The 21178-nt window shown below is 42.3% G+C and overlaps 1 protein-coding gene across 1 annotated transcript in view; it reads right to left on the minus strand.

The window, feature by feature from the left end:
• Nucleotides 1-21178, minus strand: part of DGKB (diacylglycerol kinase beta) — an 876561-nt gene that overhangs the window by 52186 nt on the left and 803197 nt on the right. The window contains exons 22-23 of the mRNA XM_030201293.1: nt 14636-14756; nt 3176-3236 (exon numbers count right to left, since the gene is read on the minus strand). Coding sequence (XP_030057153.1) covers nt 3176-3236; nt 14636-14756 — 182 coding nt within the window. The remainder of the gene's footprint in view (nt 1-3175; nt 3237-14635; nt 14757-21178) is intronic.

Raw genomic sequence — 21178 nt, forward strand, 5'->3', positions numbered from 1 at the left:
CTTCTTAGCATTTAACACAAACTAATTGTTAGCATGCACTAAATCCATTAGCACGCCTCAGTAAAAGGACCCCAAAGTTAGAAAATGTGCCAAAAATGATCTCAGCTAGTGTAGAAGAGAGGTTAAAAAACTCCCGCTACAGTATGTGCAGCTGGTTTTAGTCCCTGTGTGTGTGACTAGTGATAAGACCTGGATACTGAGCCCTTGTGCCACAACCGAGCACGGTGGAAGAAGAGCAGAGCCGTACTCGGTCAAGCAGCCGGACAACCCCTAGCTTCACCTGGGAAGCGACCACCGTTCCCCGGGAGTTGATCCCCCAGGTGCAGGCGGCCACCATGACTTCATGATACGGACGGGTTGGGCAGCCACACAGCGGGTAGAGAACAGTCCAAGGGTCTAGGCAGGCAGCAACACAGCGGGAAGTCGAGAACAGTCCAAGGGTCTAGGGAGGCAGCAACACGGCAGGTAGTCGAGTTCAGTCCAAGGGTCTAGGTAGGCAGCAACACAGCAGGTAGTCGAGTTCAGTCCACGGGTCTGGGCAGGCAGCAACACAGCGGGTAGTCGAGTTCAGTCCAAGGGTCTAGGCAAGCAGCAACACAGCGGATAGTCAAGTTTGGTCCAAGGGTCTAGGCAGGAAAGTAGACAGCAAAGCACAGGCTAACTAGCACCGAACCTCTATAGCAATAGAAGCCAAAGCAAAGATGGTGGCTCAGGCCAGCTTTTAAATAGGCCTACAATCAGAGGGTCCTGGTCTCAGCTGTGAGGCAAGAGCTCCCATAGGGCATGCCCAAAAGAACTCAAGATGACTGCCTCCTAGTGAGCTACCTAAGATGGCTGCTCCTCAAATGATCCTTCCAAGATGGCTGCCCCTCAGATGATCTTCCCAAGATGGTTGCTGCTCAGATGATCCTTCCACTATTGTCGCTGCCAGAAGAACAAGGTAGGGTTGCAACACTAGCTAGATAGTTGCTTTCTCCATTAAAGGCTTGGGAGAGGATGGTTATTTATGTGGTTAATGTGCAGCTCTAATCATAATGCCTCTGTATCACTCCATCATGTGAACACACTTTGAGTATACTCCTGGATTCTATATATTGTGTCCAAATTTCCATGTGCAAATAAATTGACTAATGAGCTTGGAAATATCAATAAATTGGGTGCTAACTACAAATTATTGATGTTAATTGGCAGTCTTAAAAATTGCATGCGCATCTCGCTGCATGCTATTCTATATAGCATTCTGGGGTACACCCAGCAGTGCAATATGTCTTATCCAATCACAGTTCCATATGGCATGATGTTCCACTCATTAGCATGTTATTCTTTTACTTTTTACAGACCTCAGAGGCGACTTGTTTCATAGTATTCTTGTTCTTGTTTACCTGCCTCCTCATCAGTCCACCTATGTTAACTTTTAATATGAAATCTGTAATATAAAATTTTTTCTTCCTCTAAATAAGACTCTAGATGTCAACACTTATCTTTTAAATATGCAGGACATGGACGCCACCACCCATGTCCTGCATATTTTCACATCTAATGTCTTATTTGGAGGAAGAAAAATTTTATATTAAAGATTTCATATTAAAGACTAAAATATCTATATATATAAAAGGCAAGACCAACGTTCTGAAGCCTCCAGCCGGAAGTGTGAAGCGCCAGAGATATCCGGTTTCCCCATGAGTGAAGGAAAATAGCACAGCACGAAATCCCTCTCTCTGTAACAGTGAAGGACTCAGAGGGGGAGGGGAGAGAGATGCCCTCACTCTCTCTGTAACACAGAACAGCAGGAAACTTAACACTGAAGGACTGGACTCCAAGGGGGGAGGGGGAGGGAGAGAGGGCAGAGGGCAGGGACACACACTCCCACATGCACACTCTGAAGAAAACCTTGCTAGCCCCCGTTTCATTTGCATCAGAAACGGGGCTTTTTTTTACTAGTTTAACATAAAAACCACCCGATTACCGCTGGGTTAGTGCTGTGCTAAAAATTACAGCCCTATTTTCCCCAGCACGGGAAATGGCACGTGCTGGGGCTGGAACTACCACCGGCACCTGTTTTGGGCCACCAGTAGCTATAGATTAGCGTGCAGTAAGCCCGTGTTGGGCTTACCGCCGCTTTGTAAAAGGGCCCCTCAAAGCATAGTAACAATCTTGAATTCGTTGCTAGAGGATGTAGGTAAAAGTAGCTAGTGTGTCTGGGTTTTAAAAGGTTTGGAAAATTCCTGGAGGTAAAGTTTATATACCATTATTAAGGTAGACCTGGGGAAGGCCACTGCTTATCCCTGGGAGCAGAAAGCACGGAATCTTGTAACTTTTTGGTGTTCTCTCGGGAAACCCAAAAGAGTGGAGGTGGCCAAAAACAGGGGCTTAACCACAGGTCCAAACAGAACTCCTTTATTAATTGACCCACATGTCCATGTTTCACCACAATGCCTGTGTCAGGGGTCCTAATCAGAAATGTAAAAAAAAAATTAATAATAATAATAAAAAAATATGTATATATACACACATAGACACATACATATATTTATGCAAACAAATAAAAAAAACAAATTATAAATAGATGCATTAAGATTCAAAAAAATATGCATATATACTATTAAAATATTTAAAAAACAAATTGGACAGTAATTAAAATGTACACCCTGAATCATGAAAAAAAACCCTAACTTACATGCATAGAAAAAATATGATACAATTAAAATGATTAATGAAAAACAGGATTAGATAAAAAGGATAATCAAGATACATGTTACTTTTCTAAGATAATTTTATGTAATCTAACAGTTGATAGAATTTTGATGCATACTTTGCATACACTGTTAGGAATAAGAATAAAATGCATTTAGCATAATATAAATAAATTTAAATGATATAATATGTATCATGGCATGTATTATTAAACTTATTGAATGCCCTAAAATTAATCAATATTCCACCATTCCAACTTTTGGCCTCTTCATTTTGACAGAAAAAAAAATGATTGCCAGTAATGTTACCCTATTTATAGGCATACAGACCAGAAAGTACAAACATCAAATTTAATCATAAATTTGATGCTCAGATGCGAGCTGCTATCACAATAATGACAAATGTGGTAAGTTTATCTAGAACATGATAACTATGGTTGAAACCAAACTTCAATTATATTTCTTGCTAAGTTTATACTTACTGTACAGGGGGTCTGCATCCATGGTTCTCCATCAATCTGCATTGGCAAGGACTTGCTGGTCCTAGAACAAAAAATATTTATTTCTCATATTTATCAACTGCCAAATCAAGTGAAAACAAGGTACTATACATAAGGACTCATTTTCAAAAGAGAAAAACGTCAAAAAAAGTGGCATACGTCTGCATTTGGATGTTTTTCTCATAAAAACATCCAAATTGGCATTTTCAAAACCAATTTTTAGACATTTTTCTATGAAGTTCATCAGAAGTGCATTCAAATTACAAGGGGGCGGGCCGGAGGGGTTTGTTAAAGGCCGCATCTGGGTGATACTAACACTAGGATGTTTTTTTTGCCATAATGGAACAAAACAAAAACATCCAGGGCTATAAGTTGCAGTTATTGGTTTACACCTGGTTTATTAACGAATAAGCCACATAAAAGTGTCCTAAATGACCAGGAGGCTTATTTTCGAAAGAGAAAAACGCCCAAATTCCAACCTAAATCGGGAGATGGACGTCTTTCTCTTGTGGGTGCCCAAATCGGTATAATCGAAAGCCGATTTTGTGCGTTTCCAACTGCACTCCGTCGCGGGAACGCATAAAGTTGACGGGGGCGTGTCAGAGGCGTGGTGAAGGCGGGACTGAGGCGTGGTTATTGGCTGAGCAGAGATGTGCGTGCTCGGCCGATAATGGAAAAAAGAAAGGCGTTTTCAGAGAGAATTTAGGTCACTTTTGTTGGACCCGTTTTTTTCACGAACAGGTCCCAAAAAAGTGCCCTAAATGACCAGATGACCACCGGAGGGAACCGGGGATGACCTCCCCTGACTCCCCCAGTGGTCACTAACCCCCTCCCACCAAAAAAAAAAACGAATGTTAAACACTTTTTTTCCAACTTGTAAGCCAGCCTCAAATGTCATCCCCAGCTCCATGACAGCAGTATGCAGGTCCCCGAAGTAATTTTAGTTTAGTTAGTGCTGTGCGGGACCCATGCAGAAAGGAAAAATCGGAAGAAAAAAAAAAAAAACAAGCAAGTGCAGTCAGGGACGTCTAAATTACCAGGATAGTAAAAGGGGGAATCGAACCAGCAACCTTCTGATTACAAGCTCAGTGCTCTAGCCAGTGCACCACTGATTAGACATCCTTCCCTTTCCATTAAGTCCCTCTAAGTTTCTGTCAGCCAATCACCGCTGTTTAGCTGACACAGATGTCAGCTAAATGAGCTGTGATTGGCTGACAGAAACTTGGAGAGACTTAATGGAAAGGGAAGGACGTCTAATCAGTGGTGCACTGGCTAGAACACTGAGCTTGTAATCAAAAGGTTGCTGGTTCAATTCCCCCTTTTACTATCTTTTAATTTGGAAGTCCCTGACTGCACTTGCTTGCTTGTTTTTTTTTTCTTCCGATTTTTACTCTCTGCATGGGTCCCGCGCAGCACCAACTAAAGTAAAATTGCTCTGGGGATCTGCATACTACTGTCATGGAGCTAGGTATGATATTTGAGGCTGGCATAGAGGCATCTCAGGGGGACCAGTGCACTATGAATGCTGGCCCCTCCCACAACCAAATGCCTTGGATTTGGTCGTTTTTGAGCTGGGACGCTTCGGTTTCGATTATCGCTAAAAAACTAAAACGCCCAGCTCAAAAAACGCCCTAATCCAATGTATTTTCGAAAAAAAAGATGGACGTCCATTTTTTTCGAAAATACAGTTCGGCCCGCCCCTTCACGGACCCGTTCTCAGAGATGGACGTTTTTACAAATGGGCGTTCGCGTTCGATTATGCCCCTCCAGATGACCATGCAGGAATAAAGGAATGACACCCACTTATTCCTTCAGTGGTCACTGATCCCCTCCCACCCCGCAAAGATGTAAATGAAACAGTACTTACCAGCCTCTATGACAGCTTCAGATTTTATGGCCAGTCCTATTAGAGCAGCAAGCAGGTTCCTGGAATAGCCTAGTGGTCGGTGCAGTGCACTGTAGAAAAGGTGACTCAGACCCATAATCCACTCTAACTATTACACTTGTGGTGTAAAGTGTCAGTCCCTTCCAAACCTACTGTACCCACATATAGGTAACACCTGCAGCCATAAGGACTATTGTAGTGGTGTATAGTTGTGTACAGTAGGTTTTGAAGGGTTCACCATACAATATAAGGGGGTAATGGTGAGATGTGTACCTGGAATCTTCTATATGACGTCCACTGTACTTGGAAAATTGGCTCATTCTATGTCCCAATGGCTTGATTTTGTGCGTTTATCATTTGGACTTTTTTTTTTAATTGTCCAAAAAGATAGACATACTAAGCACAACAACATCTAGGAAATGGTCATTTTCACTATTTGATTTTTGGACATTTTCAGCAAAACGCCCAAAGCTGGATTAGGCGTCATATCGAAAATGCCCCACATAGTAACATATGAGATATCATTAAAACACATAAACAAATCTATATGAAATGATGGTTAGACAAGTGGTCAAACACAAAGTTTAAAACGTAGGGGTTCTTTTACTAAGGTGCGCTAATGGAATTAGTGTGTGCTAACAAATTAACCCCCCTGTTAAAGGCCGCATCTGCGTGTTATTGAATGGGCTCTGTCGGCATTAGCACACCACAAGCCAATAGCACGGCTTAGTAAACAGTGGGTAAGTGACATGTAGCCCATAGGAATACAACAGGCTGCATGGCATTTAGTGCAAGCTAAATCCATTAGTGCACATTAGTAAAAGGATCCCATAGAGGGGAATAATCGAAAGGGACGTCCTCATTTGGATTTGGACGTCCTTGCAGAACGTCCCGATCCAGGGGCGGGAAAACCCATATTTTCAAAACAAGATGGACGTCCGTCTTTTGTTTCGATAATACAGTCAGGGACATCCAAATCCTTAAATTTGGTCATTCCTAGATTTGGTTGTCCCTAGACTTGGTCGTTTCTGATTTTCAGCGATAATTGAAACCAAGGACGTCCATCTCAGATACGACTAAATGCAAGCCATTTGATCATGGGAGGAGCCAGCATTTGTAGTGCACTGGTTCCCCTGACATGACAGGACACCAACCGGGCACCCTAGGGGGCACTGCAGTGAACTTCATAAATTGCTCCCAGGTACATAGCTCCCTTACCTTGTGTTCTGAGCCCCCAAACCCCCTCCAAACCCACTACTCTCAATTGTACACTACTACTATAGCCCTTACGGGTGAAGGGGGGCACCTGATGTGGGTACAGTGGGTTTGTGGTGGGTTTTGGAGGGCTCGCTGTTTCCTCCACAACGTAACAGGTAGGGGGGATGGGGCTGGGTCCGCCTGCCTGAAGTGCACTGCACCCACTAAAACTGCTCTAGGGACCTGCATATTGCTGTTAGGGAGCTGGATATGACATTTGAGGCTGGCATAGAAGCTGGCAAAAATTATTTTTAAAGTTTTTTTTAGGGTGGGAGGGGGTTAGTGACCACTGGGGGAGTAAGGGGAGGTCATCCCCAATACCCTCCGGTGGTCATCTGGTCAGTTCAAGCAACTTTTTGTGGCTTGGTTGCATAAAAAACCGAACTAAGTAAAGTCAACCAAGTGCTTGTCAGGGACGCCCTTCTTTTTCCATTATCGGCCAAGGACGCCCATGTGTTAAGCATGCCCCAGTCCCGCCTTCGCTATGCTTTCAACACGCCCCCGGGAACTTTGGTCGTCCTCGCGACGGAAAGCAGTTCAGGATGCCCAAAATCGGCTTTCGATTATGCCGATTTGGGCGACCCTGTGAGAAGGATGCCCATCTTGCGATTTGTGTCGAAAGATGGGCGCCTTTCTCTTTCGAAAATAAGCCTGCATGTCATACTTTGTATTGTTTTCAAATATTTTTACTGCTGTAATTGCCTATTGCTCATGTTTGATCTATTCTTATTGTATACCGCCTTGTGTGAACTCCTTCAAAAAGGCGGTAAATAAATCCTAATAAATAAATAAATAAATAAATAAATAAATAAATAAATAAATAAATAAAATAAAATAGAAAATAATACCGCTGTTGGACAGCGAATGAAGGAGCAGTAATTGAAGAGAGTGGAGGGAAATCGCACTACAACACAGTGAAGACAGAATAAGAGAAGAGTCAAATGTTGTCTCACAGATAACCTTGTGTGGTGCACCACTCGGGGGGGGGGGGGGGGGGGGGATTAAGGACTCGCATATCTGCTCACATTGTTGTATTGTAGCTTATAGGTAATAGATTGTAGTTTTTTCCTTTTTCATTTTTTGAGCACTTTTCCTTGCAGTCACTGTATTTAGTCATTTAAAAGGTTTTTTTTTAATGTTTTTTCTCTCTATTGGAGAGTGTTTTTTACATTGGTTTCATTTTTTACCCTTTTTATTCACACAAGAACCAGTCATAGAAAAATGTACATAAGTACTGCAACACTTGGAAAAGACCAAAGGTCCATCGAGCCCAGCATCCTGTCCACGACAGTGGCCAATCCAGGCCAAGGGCACCTGGCAAGCTTCCCAAACGTACAAACATTCTATACATGTTATTCCCAGAATTGTGGATTTTTCCCAAGTCCATTTACTAGCGGTTTATGGACTTGTCCTTTAGGAAACTGTCTAACCCCCTTTTAAATTCTGCCAAGCTAACCGCCTTCACCACATTCTCCAGCAACGAATTCCAGAGTTTAATTACGCGTTGGGTGAAGAAAAGTTTTCTCCGATTTGTTTTAAATTTACTACACTGTAGTTTCATCGCATGCTCCCTAGTCCTAGTATTTTTGGAAAGCGTGAACAGATGCTTCACATCCACCTGTTCTACTCCACTCATTATTTTATATACCTCTATCATGTCTCCCCCCAGCCGTCTCTTCTCCAAACTGAAAAGCCCTAGCCTCCTTAGTCTTTCTTCATAGGGAAGTCGTCCCATCCCAATTATCATTTTAGTCGCCCTTCGCTGCACCTTTTCCAATTCCACTATATCTTTCTTGAGATGCGGCGACCAGAATTGAACACAATACTCAAGGTGCGGTCACACCAAGGAGCGATATAACAGCATTATAACATCCTCACACCTGTTTTCCATACCTTTCCTAATAATACCCAACATTCTATTTGCCTTCCGAGCCGCAGCAGCACACTGAGCAGAAGGTTTCAGTGTATTATCGACGACGACACCCAGATCCCTTTCTTGGTCCGTAACTCCTAACGTGGAACCTTGCATGACGTAGCTATAATTCGGGTTCTTTTTTCCCACATGCATCACCTTGCACTTGCTCACATTAAACGTCATCTGCCATTTAGCCGCCCAGTCTCAAAGGTCCTTCTGTAATTTTTCACAATCCTGTAGCGAGTTAACTACTTTGAATAACTTTGTGTCATCAGCAAATTTAAATTACATCGCTAGTTACTCCCATCTCTAAATCATTTATAAATATATTAAAAAGCAACGGTCCTAGCACAGACCCCTGAGGAACCCCACTAACTACCCTTCTCAATTGTGAATACTGCCCATTTAACCCCACTCTCTGTTTCCTATCCTTCAACCAGTTTTTAATCCCCAATAGGACTTTTCCTCATTTCCCATGACCCTCCAATTTCCTCTGTAGTCTTTCATGAGGTACCTTGTCAAACGCCTTTTGAAAATCCAGATACACAATATCAACCGGCTCACTTTGTCCACATGTTTGTTTACTCCTTCAAAGAATTGAAGTAAATTGGTCAGGCAAGATTTCCCCACACAAAAGCCGTGCTGACTTGGTCTCAGTAATCCATGTCCTTGGATGTGCTCTGTAATTTTGTTTTTAATAATAGCCTCTACCATTTTTCCAGGCACCGACGTCAGACTCACCGGTCTATAATTTCCCGGATCTCCCCTGGAACCTTTTTTAAAAATGGGCATTACATTGGCCACCCTCCAATCTTCTGGTACCATGCTCGATTTTAAGGATAAATTGCATATCACTAGCAGTAGTGCTGCAAGCTCATTTTTCAGTTCTATCAGTACTCTAGGATGAATACCATCCGGTCCAGGAGATTTGTTACACTTCAGTTTGCCGAACTGCCCCATTAAGTCCTCTGATTATAGTTGAGAAGCATTCAATTGGGAGCACGAAGCATTCAATTGGGAGTATAGAATTATCTCACTAGGAGGCTTTGATTGGCATAATCGAACGGGGTGCCCACGTTTTCCTGAGGACGTCCCCACAGGACGTCCCCGTGAAGGGGCGGGGAAACTGCTATTATCGAAACAAGATGGGCGTCCATCTTTCGTTTCGATAATACTGTCAGGGACGCCCAAATCTCAACAATAAGGTCGACCTTAGAGATGGTCATCCCTGGTTTTCGGCAATAATGTAAACCGAGGATGCCCATCTCAAAAACGACCAAATCCAAGGCATTTGGTCGTGGCAGGAGCCAGCATTCGTAGTGCACTGGTCCCCCTCACATGCCAGGGCACCAACCGGGAACCCTAGGGGGCACTGCAGTGGACTTCACAAATTGTTCCCAGGTGCATAGCTCTCTTACCTTGTGTGCTAAGCCCTCCAAACCCCCCCCCCCAAAACCTATTCCCCACAACTGTACTCCACTACCACAGCCCAAAGTGTGAAGGGGGCACTTACATGTGGGTACAGTGGGTTTTGGGTGGGTTTTGAAGGGCTCACATTTACCACCACAAGTGTAACAGATTGGGGGGGGGGATGGGCCTGGGCCCGCCTGCCTGAAGTGCACTGCACCCACTAAAACTGCTCCACTGACCTGCATACTGCTGTCATGGAGCTGGGTATGACATTTGAGGCTGGCATACAGGCTGGCAAAAAAATTTAAAAATAAATTTTTTTTAAGGTGGGAGGGGGTTGGTGACCACTGGGGGGGAGTTAGGGGAAGTCATCCCCGATTCCCTCAGGTGGTCATTTGGGCACCTTTTTGAGGCTTGGTCGTGAAAAAAACCGGACCAAGTAACGTCGACCAAATGCTCGTCAGGGATGCCCTTCTTTTTTCCATTATCGGCCGAGGACGCCCATCTCTTAAGCACGCCCCAGTCCCGCCTTCGCTATGCCTCCGACACATCCCCATGAACTTTGGTCGTCCCCACGAAGGACTGCAGTTGAGGGTGCCCAAAATCGGCTTTCGATTATGCCGATTTGGATGACCCTGAAAGGACGTCCATCTCCCGATTTGTGTCGGAAGATGGGCGCCCTTCTCTTTCGAAAATGCCCCTGTTTGTGGTCCATTTTGATTAAATATTAATATTTTTATCAGGACTGCAAGACAAACTGCTTGCTTTCAAACTGTTTTTTTGTATTAGTAGTTTAACATTAGTGAATGGCCATTAATTCCGAAAATAAAAAATCGGCCATTTTACTGCTGCAGTAAATATGGCCTTAGCATGCTGGAAAGACCCGTGTAAGCAGAGCTTTTTTTGAGGGGGTACTTGGGGGTACTGAGTACCAGCACCTTTTCCACTGTCTGTTAAAATTGACCCATGGACCCCAAGTTTTAATGAAAGAGCTCAGGCTCTACACACCAATTCTGCTTTGTCATAGATTCTGTGACTGGTTGCAGGGGGCCTGGCTATTGTGGGGTGGGTCCCTCAGTGATCACCCCACCCCTGAAGGGTGGCCTGGCATTTGTGTACCAGCACTTTTTTTTGCTAGAAAAAATGCACTGCGTGTAAGGATGTGCTACAGCCACATTTTACTGCAGCTTTGTAAAATGACCCCCTTGGAGTTTCTTCAAATTATTGCTGTGTTTGTTTTTTTGTTACATTTCCTCTAGTTTATATGCTCTCAATTACCCCTGTTTTGTGGTTTCACTATGATTTATCCTTGGCAAGGCCACATTAGTACCACAGTCTAAACACACTTTTCCAAGGCTTGTTAAGTGACATGGAGAGCTCGAAGTGACATGAGGAGCCAACCAGACACAGTCAATTTTTATGTCATCACTAAAGTAGAGCTGGGCCAGAAGGTTCTGTGTGTATATGCATAACAGAGTTAAGTTCATCAAGAAGTCAATACATACAGAGCAAATGCCTTATGTTCCTGCTAACCAGAACCTAGCAGTTCATGCTATGAGATCCATTCTGGAAGCACACCTGATTAACAACACAACATGGTTGACAGGATGACACTATAGTAAAACGCAACACATCCCCAGTTTTGAGAAACTCTTTTGAGCCTGTAGATCCTCAATTTGACTCAGAATTCTGTCCACAAGTAACCACCATCATCAGTAGTATTACACCTGATGGCAACTTTGGGGTGCATTGTTTCAACTGCTTCTCAAGACGGAAAAAGCTCAGACGAGCCATGGTGCACTTCACCCACACTGTGCTCTCATTTCATCAGACATCAGATGGGGTATTAAGCATTTGACAACATTGGCATCTGTGCATAAACTCCACACAGATGGTGAGCTCCACAGATAGCCATCCTACACTGCAATCATCCATGCAAAGAAGAGGGGCAGCTTAATGATTAGAGCACTGGGCTGAGAATCCCACTTCAGCTGCCTTTGTAAAACTGGGATATGGACATCCATGCAATACGAACATCTAAATGCCAGTTTTCAGACATCTAAAACAGGAATAGAGCTTTGAAAATAAGCACCACAGTGCACAGTCTTTAAGAAAAGTGGGCACTATTATCAGCATACTCTTTAAGAAAAGTATGCCCTTAATACACGTGCACACTCTTTTGCAAAGAGTATGCACTCTTGGCGACATCGGTTCTGGAATTTAAATAAAAAATTGGAAAAAAAACCCAACAAATATTTTTGTGGCTGAGCATCCCTATATTACCATAAAGTAATAAGATTGTCTTCCTCTGATGAGCTTATGGTGACTCTGCTTTACTTAGCAAATCTTCATGGCTCTACTAGTAACCTAGTCCAGTGATTTTCAACATCCTCCTGAAGAGACATCCAGCCAGTGAAGTTTTCAGGGTTACCACAGTGAATATGCATGAGCCTGATTTTCATACCAGTAGCCACAAATATATATAACAATTATGTTGGCAATATTCATTCTGGTAATCTTGAAACATGACTATCATTTATTGTTATTATTTATTCTTATTTGCTATACTGCTTTTATTGGAAATAAAGCAAGTGCCTCAAGGAGAGGGTTGACAAGCACTGAATTAGTCAACCGCTGCGTTGTGGAATCTCTTACACTGGTAAGAGTTTCACTTTTTCCAAAAAGAATGTTCTATTACAGCTAAAAATGTAGATGAAATTTTAGCATAATGTCAGAAGATGAAATAAGCAACACCAGGAATATTCAATTCAGAAATATTCAGATTTCTATTTTACTAACTTTGATCACATTCTGTTAATGAAAACTACAAAAATTGTCAATTTAGATTAACTTTGGGGTCCTTTTACTAAGCTGTGGTAAAAAGTGACCTTAGCACACATTAACGCAGGTTTTCTCCATGTGCTGAGGCCATTTTTACCACAGCTGTAAAAAATGACATTTTTCTACATTTTTATATTAATAGCCATGTGCTAATGTTGCCATTAGCACATGGCCATTTTGAAATATTACCGTGTGTGAACTTAACACCAACCTTTTTGTAGATGGTAAGTGCTCTAACTGCATAGCGTGGGAATGCCCACTCTCCTCCCTTTCACATGCCCCTTAAAAAAAATGATTTGTTAGCCCGTGGCTAACACACACAGATTTGGCAGTTACCACATGATGCCTGAGTACATCCCACAGTATGCCATTTTAAGCAGTAATAGGCTTGTGTTAGCGCCTAATGCAGCTTAATAAAAAGGTCCTTTTGTTTTGTATCTGTTGAGAAAATATAACCTGATTTCATGTTAGCTAACTCATGTATTTGAATTAAGTTATAAAATGTATATTAAATATCTGTTATTTATAAAGTGCAGGTTATCAAACCTTGCCAATTTCTCTCAGTTTACAGGAATATAAATTAAAATGAGATTACTGTGGTCTAACAAGCTTTCTTTAAAAATAATCTGTTTATGCTTCAAATATGCTGATGCTGGGAGAAGAAAGTCGCTGAAGCTGATGCTGGGGCTGAGAAAGTGAGAACCAAGGGCATATGTAGGGGAAGGTAGAGAGGGGGGGTAGATGGATGGATGAAGAAAGGCAGGGCAAATGAATACTGGAGAATGAAATAGATGAGTTGATGCTGGGAAAGGAGACAAGGAAATTGGGGGGGGGGGGGGGGGATGGTAGGAGCAATGGAAGCTGGGGTCGGGAAAAAGAAGCAAAAGGATAGATAATATGGACAAGGGTCTGTGAGAGAACAGGGAATCAGACTCAGGCAGACACTCTAGGATTGGGTGGGAGACACGAAGACAACACTCTACAATTGGATGGTACTGGAAATATAAGTGGGGGCTCATGGCTTGGGTGAGATTGTAAATAAAGACTTGGGGATTAGATAGGATATACTGGGGACTACAAAACTGAGCAGAGATTAACAGATTAATGGGAACTAGGTGAAAGATATGTGACTGAGTGTAGAAATATGGGGGGGAGGGGAGAGGGATTAAAGGATATAGATGGCTTGGAAGGGAGTGGAAAGCAATGGAGAAAGTGAGAGACAAAGAAAGGAAGTCAGAGGGAATAGAAAAGAGTGAGGTGAAAAAGGGAAATGGGAACCTAGATAATGAAGTAAGACATAAAAAAGAACTGGTAGAAGACAGGTGATGAGTGACAGGGAAGGAACTGGGGTTGGTAAGGGGATGAGTAGAAAAAGAATATAGATAAGGCTGGGGACAGGATGAGTACAGAGGATGGAAATGGTGGACTAGAAAGTTGGAAAAAGACAAGGAACAGGAAGGCTGGGGAAAGAATGAAAGGGGGTGGGGTATGGGAGAACTAAGGAAGTAAGAGTAGGAAATGGAAAGCTGGTAAGTAGCCAATTAGGGGCATAATCGAACGGGGCGTCCTCACAGGACGTCCTTGGGAAGGGGTGGGGAAACCCGTATTATCGAAACAAGATGGGCGTCCATCTTTCGTTTCGATAATACGGTCGGGGATGCCCAAATCTTAACATTTAGGTTGACTTTAGAGATGGTCGTCCTCGGTTTTCAGCAGATGAAAGTGCAAGATCAAAAGCTAGTTCATGGCATCATAACCCTAGATTCCAGTCCTGCTCCTCTGGCAATTCAGAAGTCAAAAGAAATTCTGAGGGAAAGGTCAAATTTGCAATTCTTTCCTGGCTGAAAAACTGCAAAAAAAAACCCCCCAAAACAAACAAACAAAAAAAAACCCAGGGGCATTGATCAATATTATCAAAGAGAATGCAAATTATTGGAAATGCGCTGAAGATTAGTAATACTGTCTATTTCCAGTTTTCAGTGCACTTCCATTTATGTCTAATGCTTACAAATGTCCATGCCTTAACGAGCAGGCCACATAACTCTGGCAGGAGAGTCCATTAAGAAGTGGATTACTAGCACACAATATGTAAATACATATTTGAAAATTATCCAACAGAAAGTAAACACCATACCTAATGACAACAGATGCGCATTGTGCAAGTCGTCTTCCAGCACTTTTAAGTCCTGTGTAAATCTGTCCCATCTCCATAGCGCCTTCCAAGCCGACTACTTCTAGTAACTGATCACTCAGATCTGAAACAATAGATTAATATTATATTTCTCCTTCTGGAACTGAGGAGGGAATAAAGCACTTGAAAAAAAGTAAACAGAGCCAGAGGCCAATGTAAACATCTGGCAAAATTAGGACCAAAGATTTACAAAATGCCTGTAAATCAGACTACTTGTACAATTCTTGTATAATGCAACTTTATTGCAATTTCTGCAAAAGAAATATTCTACAGATGAAAAAGTTCTGCAAGCATGCCCTCTCTGAAAAAACTAGTACAGAACGTTTTGCAGTTGGGCTTTTAAAAGAAAAGAAAAAAAGGTACTAAGTGAGACCCCAGAGGCAGCCTCCATCTTCAATCGCAGTTGCAATGAGGAAAAGAAGCAAGTTCACAAAGGTCTGCGACCGGACAAAATATCACTGCCTTAAACTCAGGGCAAAGTACCACTTGAGAGCTGCACAGGGTTTTGCTTCTACAGGTTATATTGTAGAGAGTTTCCTTTAGCAGAGGCTGCAAGAAATTAAAACTCCAGGTAAAATACTGGATTTGGATTTACTGAATGCGGATTGTACATTATGTAAACATTTTGCACGCAAATAACTTGCATGCTTTGTGCACTTTTATGTAAACAAAAGGCTTGATATTCAAAAGGACTTATCCATATTGCAAGCATCACTATATGGATAAGTCCCCTACCCATGAATTACCACTACCATTGTTCCCCTAATTCTATAACAGGGTGTCTATATTAAAGCACCTTTTGGGCACTTAAGTTTATAGAATTTTGGCATTCATTTGGTAAGTATCAATTTACATGTGTAAATGGCAGTTGTGAACTTATGTGATTTTGAGGCATTTTTGATATGTCGTCTAAGTTCGACTGTGGACGTTTTGCACAAAACTTTCAAAATCTGAATAGGTCATTAAAAAAAAAAGTCTTATCTGTTTCAAACAAGGTTTTGTGCTTTGGATGTTTTGTTTTTGGATCCATTTTTGAAAAAAAAAACCCAACAACAAAAAAACAAATAAGTGCAAAACGTAAAGATTCATGCCATTGGGATATAGGAGGAGCCAGCATTTTTAGAAGACTAGTCCCCAGACATCCCAGGAGAGCAATGGGGCACTTCATGAAAATGCTCCCAGGTGCACATCTTGTCCCTTATTTCATAGGCAGTCAGTGGCTCAGATGTTTGGGGAGGCTAAAGTGGGCGTGGCCAGGCATGGGGACTGTGTCTCTAAATATATATCAAATGCTAAAAAGTAAAGTGACAAGAAAATTAAACAGTGTAACCTTCAATAGACATACAATATATAAGTCTCTTAGGCAATTGAATTAAAGCAGGTTGAAAAAAGTGTGATGCCTACGCCTCCATTGAGGCCTGCAGCTAGTCTGCCTCTCTTCTCTCCACTTGCCCTCAGCCAACATGCCTATGGAAATAATTCAATTGTATTTAAAGATCCCTCAAGAGGCTATGAGGCTTATTTTCAAAGCACTTAGCCTCCCAAAGTTCCATAGAAACCTATGGAACTTAGCCTCCCAAAGTGCTTTGAAAATATGCAGTGTCTTATAATTTAGTCTCTAAAACCCTTTCTGATGTTTTTAGTGTCACCTCAGTAAGGCCACTTAATTAACAAAAAATGGCAAAACAAAAAGTCTTCTCAACCCAAATAGTGTGAAACTGCAACATATAGAGAACCACACAGGTCCACTTTTCACTACTGTGACCTCAGATGTCACAAGATGTTCTAATGTCCACTTTGAGGCTACTGAACACATCTTTAGCGGTTACTCAGTCATTGGTGCAAAAACCCCTGTGGTGAAATTTTACTAACACTGTTACTTAAATTAATGTGCAATTTCACTGTGCAATATTCATTTTTTCATGTCTTTGTTTTTCTTTTTACTTTTATCTTTCCACCACAATTCAAAATCGTATTTCAAGCATTATGAGGATTAAAATAGCTCAATCCCTCCACTGCAAAACACTATACACAAACAGGCAAAAATACACTCAAAACCTTACCAAAATATAACTGCACTAACTCCCAGGACAGGAAAAGCTACAACCTTATGCATGAAAAAGCAGCACTGTAAATATTACACTGGGCCTTAAAACACCAATGCACTACCTAGTGAAAAAAAATGCTAGAGAAATTGAAACAGAAATGCAAATATCACAGATGTCCATTTCCAAAAGCTGACATATTCCAATTAATAAATTTCTACCTCTGTTGTCTGACCATTTTCTTTTTTTCTATTCGCTTTGATCCCAGTGTCTGTTTTATGCTTTTCTGGGTTTTTTTCCGTCTTTGCAATGTATCCTATCCATTTGAAATTTCTACGGTCTCCATATCCACCATCCTCCTGCGTCCTGTCCACCATCTCCCCACTGTGGCCCTGTCCCTGTCCTTCCTCTGCTTTCAGCATCTGCCCTCAAAGTGTCCGGATTCAGCTCTTATATTCAGCAGTTTCCACTCTATGTCTTTGTCAGTGTTGCCCCTCTGTGTCCGTATCCCTTTCCCTCCATACCTAGCATCTGTTCTCTCTCCTCTCTCTTCCCTTCTTCCCACACCCCCCCATCCTCGGACCAGGATGTCTCCCTCTTTCATCCCACTCCCTTCCCCCACAGTTCAGTATGTCTCCCTCCTAGGTCTTGAGGATCTCTTCTATCCAGTATATTTTCTCCTTTCTTCCCCTTGTCAGTCAGCCAGTCAACCAGTCTCTGACTTTCCCCTCCCTACTCCAAGCTGGTCCAGTATCTATACCTTGCCCTCCAGCACCTCTTCCTGTCTCTGTCCCTCCCTCTAGTTCTCCCTTCCTGTCACCTGCAAGTCAAGCAATTCTCTCCTTTTGTTATCATCCCTCCTTCGGTTCCAGTGTTTCGCCCCTTTTCTTACCCCCCTCATGGTTTCAGCATTTCTCCCCTTTTCTTACCTCCCCAAGGTTTCAGTGTTTCTCCCCTTTTCTAACCCCCTGCGGTTTCAGTGTCTCTCTCCCTCCCGATCGATCCTCTTGTTCAGGTCATGTTTGCTTCGCCTCCCCAAGCCTCTTATACGGGGCGCCTATGCCTTATCTTGTCCCTTGAGCTCTCCAAAACCCATCCAAAACACAGTCTCCCACTACAATGGCCCTTATGGGTGAAGGGTGCACCTATATGTAGGTACAGTAGGGTTTTGGTGACTTTGGGAGGGGTCACAGTTTCCACCACAAGTGTGACAGGTACAGGAAGACAGGGACCTGGGTCCCCCACTCTATAGTGCACTGTACCGACCACTACACTACTCCAAGGAGTTGCATGCAGCTCTAATTATCATGACTTTACTATCTGAAGCTCATAAGTCATATTTTTATTCACATTCTTGAGAGGTGGGAAGGGGTCAGTGATCACTTGGGGGGGATACTGGGGGGTTACCCCTGATTCTCTCTAGTGGTCATCTGGTCATTTAGGGCACCTTTTTTGACTTATTCGTTCTGAAAACAGGTCTAGACCAAAACATTTTAGTTTCAGTCCTGGACGTTTTTGTTTTGTTCCATTATGGCTGTAAATTATGGCATGCCCTAATCCCACCTTCGAAACGCCCCCTTTTTATTTGGATGCACTGCAGATGAACTGCATAGGTAAACGTCTGCAAAATAGGTTTCGAAAATACCAATTTGGATGTTTTGAGAAGAAAAACGTCCACATGCTGCTTTATGACACTTTTTGGACATTTTTCTCTATCAAAAATGAGCCCCATTGTATAATTACAATAGCTGAGAATGAAAGTGTAATTCTGAGGTGGGAATTCACAGGGGAGGGGACCATCATTTATGCATATTACTTATAGAATAGTGTAAACTCCATGCATATATCTTGCATTTAACACTTACATCTGCCATAGACCTGGAGTAACTACTAGTGCCTGGGGGTGGGGGGAGTTAAAAATACGAACTAAGTCATGTTCTAAGCCATGTTCTATTAGCACAGGGTCCCATTTAGGGCTTGATTCTATATATGACGTAAAAAAAACTGGTGCTGAAAAAAGCGCTATTCTACAAGCCATGCTTAAATGAGGCACAGTTTACAGAATAGAGCTTATGCCCAGGAGTTGCACCTAACTTTAGGCACAGTCATTTGTACCAACTGAAATGTGGTGCAAATGTACGCACCTACATTAGGCATGTATCCTCATTATTCTAAAACAATGTGTATTAATTTCAGGAACACCCCAGATTGCGTGTAAAATTTAGGTGAAGATCTGTGCCTAAATTTATGCACATAAAGTTCAATTAAATTAATTATTGCCAGTAAAAAGCCAATTATTGGTGCTAGTTACCTTGTTATTTAATTAAATTGTGCCCACAAATTTGACACACACCCAAATTTGCGGGCACATTTGGTGACTTAGGTTAATGCAATGAGATCTGGTGCTAAAATAACCCATCTTAATGGTAGCTCTCATTGATAACTCTCCTCCTAAATGTAGGTACATTCTTGCCAGTTCAGGCTAGTAATCAATAACAAAAGTACATGCATACTTTCCCTTATAGAACAGGCTCACTACTTGTTTACTTTCGGTGCTAGACTTTGAGGGGCCCTTTTACTAAGCCGCATAAGTGTCTACGTAAGCCCAACGCGTGCCAAAATGGAGTTTCCGCCCAACTACAACGTGGCTCTTGCAGTAATTTCATTTTTGACGTGTATCCAATACACACATATGAAAATTATTTTTTATTTTTGGAAGTGCATAATGGACACGCGCCAAGTGGCATTTGACATGTGTAAATCATTATCGCCTGGATTCTTTATCACTAGGTCAATGGCTGATGGTAAAGTCTCAGACCCAAAATGGACGCGCGGCAATTTTGATTTTGCCGCACAGCCGTTTTTGGCAAAAAAGGGGATTTTTTGTAGGTGCACTGAAAAATAATTCTGCTCGCGCCCAAAACACGCGTCTATACTACTGCAGGCCATTTTCAGCACACCTTAGTAAAAGGACCCCTGATACCCAGTTATGGAATTGCCTCCCATATTACCCCTACCATAATTCTGTGCCAAAAACTCCAAAATTCTGCGCAAAAAATTAAAATTTCTGGGCACAAAATTTGCAAATTCTGCAAAATTCTCCAAGTTTGTCATAATTTAAACAATATTAAATTCCCCTTCCCTGTACACATATACCATCCATACTTTTCCAAGTCCCTTTCCCAGCACCTATAACATCCATGTTTTATACAGCCCCTCTCTCCCGCACTCACACACCATGCATAGTTTTTTCCAGCCACCCCCACCATCAATGGTTGTTTCTAGCCCCCCCACCGCCCCTACACCATCCATAGTTTACAGCAATCCGACTGCACCCACACCATTCATAGTTGTTTCCAGCCTCCCCCCCCCCCCCCGAACACCTTCCACCTGCATTCACACTAACCAGGGAGCTGTGATGAGGAGGAGCTACATTGGGAGTACCTCTTCGGGGCAAGAAAGAACCTTACCGCCTACAAGATAAGTGTCAGTAAGTGCTCACGTGCTAATGGCCACGCGTTAATGGGAAAATTAGCATGTGATCATTATTGCAAAAAGGAAAAATCAGGCATTTACCGGCAGTACTAAAGTGTGTTAGCGAGTGGGAAAGACCTGTGCTGGGGCTAATGCAGACCACTTTTTAGTGCTGCTTAGTAAAATGGCCCCATAATTTAGATTTGAATATTACTTTCGTCTAAGTATATTGTCAATATGCTATACAAATGAATATTATAAAAATATGCTGGAAAGTCTGAATGCAAGTTCTAAGCTTGGTCAGTATAACAGTTGTCAAGTTGCGAGTGGAAAAACACTGCTTCTTACTACTCATAATAGTACCTGGGTAACCTGAAGCAATGTCTTGTCAAAGGCCATACAGCTCGTCAATAAACCTATGTACTAAAACCCCCAAATACTTTTTAACATGCACTTGTAAAAAAAAATGTATGTGCACACTAAAATGTCATTTGATGGGCAATGCACTATAGTTCTATAAGGACATGCAAAAAAGTTGCTTTATAAGCAGGCGGTATTGATTAACACACATACAAACACAAAAAGTATGAAGACCAGTATTCCAGTGGCGTAACCATACAATCAGTTTTGGATAGGCCTTATCCCAAAGTGGGATGCCATGAAATTTTCTCTTGCTGTCCCTCCCTGTACTCTCCATCCCCTCAAGCCCCTCTATTTAAAATATAAATACCTTAGCTGGCAGGTATCTCCAAGCCCCCCCAGCTGAAGACCTGCTCCAAAGGCAGACAGGAGTCTCTTTAGCCAAGCTTGGCGGTCGGCAGCAGCGTCCCTAAAACTCTAATGTCAGCACCCTGCACATGTTCAGTTTTTGCAAATGTGTGGGATGCTGGCATCTGCAGCTAAGGGATACTGCAACCAACTGCTAAGTTTGGAAGACATATAATATTCTAAGAAAATGAATATGAAG

Source organism: Microcaecilia unicolor, chromosome 1, assembly GCF_901765095.1.
Source record: "Microcaecilia unicolor chromosome 1, aMicUni1.1, whole genome shotgun sequence".
Taxonomy (NCBI): domain Eukaryota; kingdom Metazoa; phylum Chordata; class Amphibia; order Gymnophiona; family Siphonopidae; genus Microcaecilia; species Microcaecilia unicolor.